This window comes from Saprolegnia diclina (genome assembly GCF_000281045.1).
Source record: "Saprolegnia diclina VS20 unplaced genomic scaffold supercont1.316, whole genome shotgun sequence".
NCBI classification, from domain to species: Eukaryota; Oomycota; class Saprolegniomycetes; order Saprolegniales; family Saprolegniaceae; genus Saprolegnia; species Saprolegnia diclina.
The window spans coordinates 1-2,153 of record NW_008246383.1 but is presented as its reverse complement, the minus strand read 5'-3'; the positions used below and the strand labels follow the sequence as shown (position 1 = coordinate 2,153).

General features: G+C 57.3%; 3 protein-coding genes across 3 annotated transcripts; 2 read left to right on the top strand and 1 right to left on the bottom strand.

The window, feature by feature from the left end:
- Positions 1-843, top strand: SDRG_17384 (hypothetical protein). Its single transcript, XM_008623626.1, has 2 exons — positions 1-195; positions 244-843. The coding sequence occupies exons 1-2, from the start codon at positions 31-33 to the stop codon at positions 706-708; spliced, it is 630 nt and encodes a 209-aa protein (XP_008621848.1). The 5' UTR covers positions 1-30; the 3' UTR covers positions 709-843.
- A 465-nt stretch (positions 844-1,308) lies between these two features.
- On the top strand, positions 1,309-1,764 carry SDRG_17383 (hypothetical protein; the record flags this gene model as incomplete). Its single annotated transcript, XM_008623625.1, has 1 exon — positions 1,309-1,764. One exon carries the CDS (start codon positions 1,309-1,311, stop codon positions 1,762-1,764), a length of 456 nt encoding a protein of 151 aa, XP_008621847.1.
- A 23-nt stretch (positions 1,765-1,787) lies between these two features.
- On the bottom strand, positions 1,788-2,126 carry SDRG_17382 (nicotinate phosphoribosyltransferase; the record flags this gene model as incomplete). The annotated part of the gene is made up of 1 exon (XM_008623624.1): positions 1,788-2,126. The coding sequence occupies one exon, from the start codon at positions 2,124-2,126 to the stop codon at positions 1,797-1,799; it is 330 nt and encodes a 109-aa protein (XP_008621846.1). The 3' UTR covers positions 1,788-1,796.
- Positions 2,127-2,153: the final 27 nt, after the last annotated feature.

Below are 2,153 nucleotides of genomic sequence, written 5' to 3'. Positions count from 1 at the left end.
CGCATCGAAGCGCTTCTTTCGACGCTCGTCATGCGGGTCGACAACCTCGCAAACGATCTCGCCGATCTCAAGGCCGCCTTTGCAGTGCGCCTCGACGATATTTCGATCACCACGACCAACACCCTCGGGTGCATCGAAAGCGTCGCGTCGGCAATAGAGCGCGCGACGCAAGAAACGGCGGCCACCATCCTTGAGGTGCGTCGTCTGGATTGATGTCTTGTTCTCAAATGTCTTTGCGTATAGGCCCATGACAACGTGCTCCCACGTGGGATGCTAGTGTTGACGAAGAAGTACAAGGAGGGGAAGCCGCCGTCGATTCCGTCGAAGAAGTACGAGGGCCCGCTCTTTTTGTACCTGGTGGACGAGGTGACACACGAAATCCTCTACGACAACGTAATCTACCCGATCCACTTCAACACCGCCGGCCTCACCAAGCGGATGGTGACCGAAATCGCTCCGGGCTTCCAAGACGCGCTGAATTGGATCGGCCAACCCTTTCAAGCCATTGCGGATGCTGTCGCGTGGATGGATGACGCGCTCCGCGTTTACTATACGCCGCCCGGCACGGCGATCGGTGACCTCCACGAGCTCATTATCAAACACGACCCGAAGAAGTCGCTTTGCGGTCTGACCCGGACGGTGCTCGCCGCGAACAACGGACGCGTCGTCTGGACGGTCAAGAAGCGCAACAGCGAGAACAGATACTAGTAGTGCATGTGCGACAGCGACAGGTGATCTTCTTATCGCCAGCGTCGCCATTTGTCTCCTTCTTCTTCAATTCATGTCGTGTCGTCGTTTTTATTTAACAAACTAATACTAGTAAGTTATATGCTCGTATTTCCACTACTAAAGATGAGTGTACTCGACGCCGGTATTGGCGGTCGCCAACTTCATGCGTTCGCGAGCTTCTCTCACACACGCACTAGGACTTCCAGCGTCTCGGTTTCTTTGCGAAACAGCGCTAGTTCTTGACCTCGCTAGCGACGAGCGTCTCGGTCGGTATAAAGACGACACACACAAATGCTGGAGCATCTTCTTCCTCTGAAGCCAATGGTGTTGAGGAGTGCGTTCTCGGTCGCGAAAGCATTGCGTATCGACGGTACGATACGTTTGCTTGACTACGTCTTCCCCAGACACCTTTTCCCATTCGAGGTTGGACGGGTTCACGCTCAAAATGATGGACGGGTGTCGCCGTCAACGAGGTTCGCTGCACTTCCTGCCACCTCAAACTGCCACGTCATGCCCTTGGTACCTCTGACACGTGATACAATATTCGATCTCGCAGTTGCCTGCCATTTCCGGTTGAGCATGGACGAGATTGTGACGCGGGTCCGGCAGGAGCTTGCGCAGAAGTATGGCCCGATGATGGTGCAGTGGTACGAGGCTGTCGACTGGCAAGAGCCGCTTATCGTCGGCCTCATCAGCTTCCACGTCCTCCTCCTCATCGCGGTCTTGGGGCTCCGCCACGTCTACAGCGCCCAAGTCGTGCTCTTTGGCACCATCTGCGGCCTCGTCGCGGTCGCCGAGCACCTCAACACGTGGGCGCACGGCCACTGGCGGCTCTTTGCGACGCAAAACTACTTCGACAAGAACGGCGTCTTCATGGCCATCTTTGTCTCGGGCCCGCTGCTCGCGATTGGGTTTGTGCAGCTGCTGAGCAACCTCCATGGTATGGCCCACCTCGTCGTGTCGGTCAAGCGCCACGAGTACAAGCAAGAGCTGCTCTCAAAGAAGACGAAGCATGCCGAGAAGAAGACGCAATGATTGTAAGTTTGAAAATGCAAGCAAAAATGACCCTAGTTGAGTTCGCGGACGGGAAACTCGCGCGCCCAGAGTAAGTGCGTGAATTCGTAGAGGTCCGTCGACACCGACACCTTGTACGGCGTCGCGTTGAGCGGGCGCATGACGTCGGCGCGCATGACCTCGATCTGGTTGGCCACGTACGAGCGGATCTCTTCAATCGTCGGCAGCTTGCCCTGGATACCGCCCTTCTGGCCGTCCCACACGAGCGAGTGGAGCGGGATCACGGCCGACGGCGTCACGTACACACGAACCATCTCGTCAAACGCGTGGCGGCAGAGGAGGCGCTGGCCCGCCTCCGGCTCGCGCTCGTTGCAGCCCATCATGAGGTCGAGGATCGGGCTGCCGTTGGC

Coding starts and splice junctions, on each gene's coding strand:
- SDRG_17384 (XM_008623626.1), top strand. CDS start 31: ATGCGGGTCGACAACCTCGCAAACGATCTCGCCGATCTCAAGGCCGCC. Junction 196..243: donor CGGCGGCCACCATCCTTGAG/GTGCGTCGTCTG, acceptor CTTTGCGTATAG/GCCCATGACAACGTGCTCCC.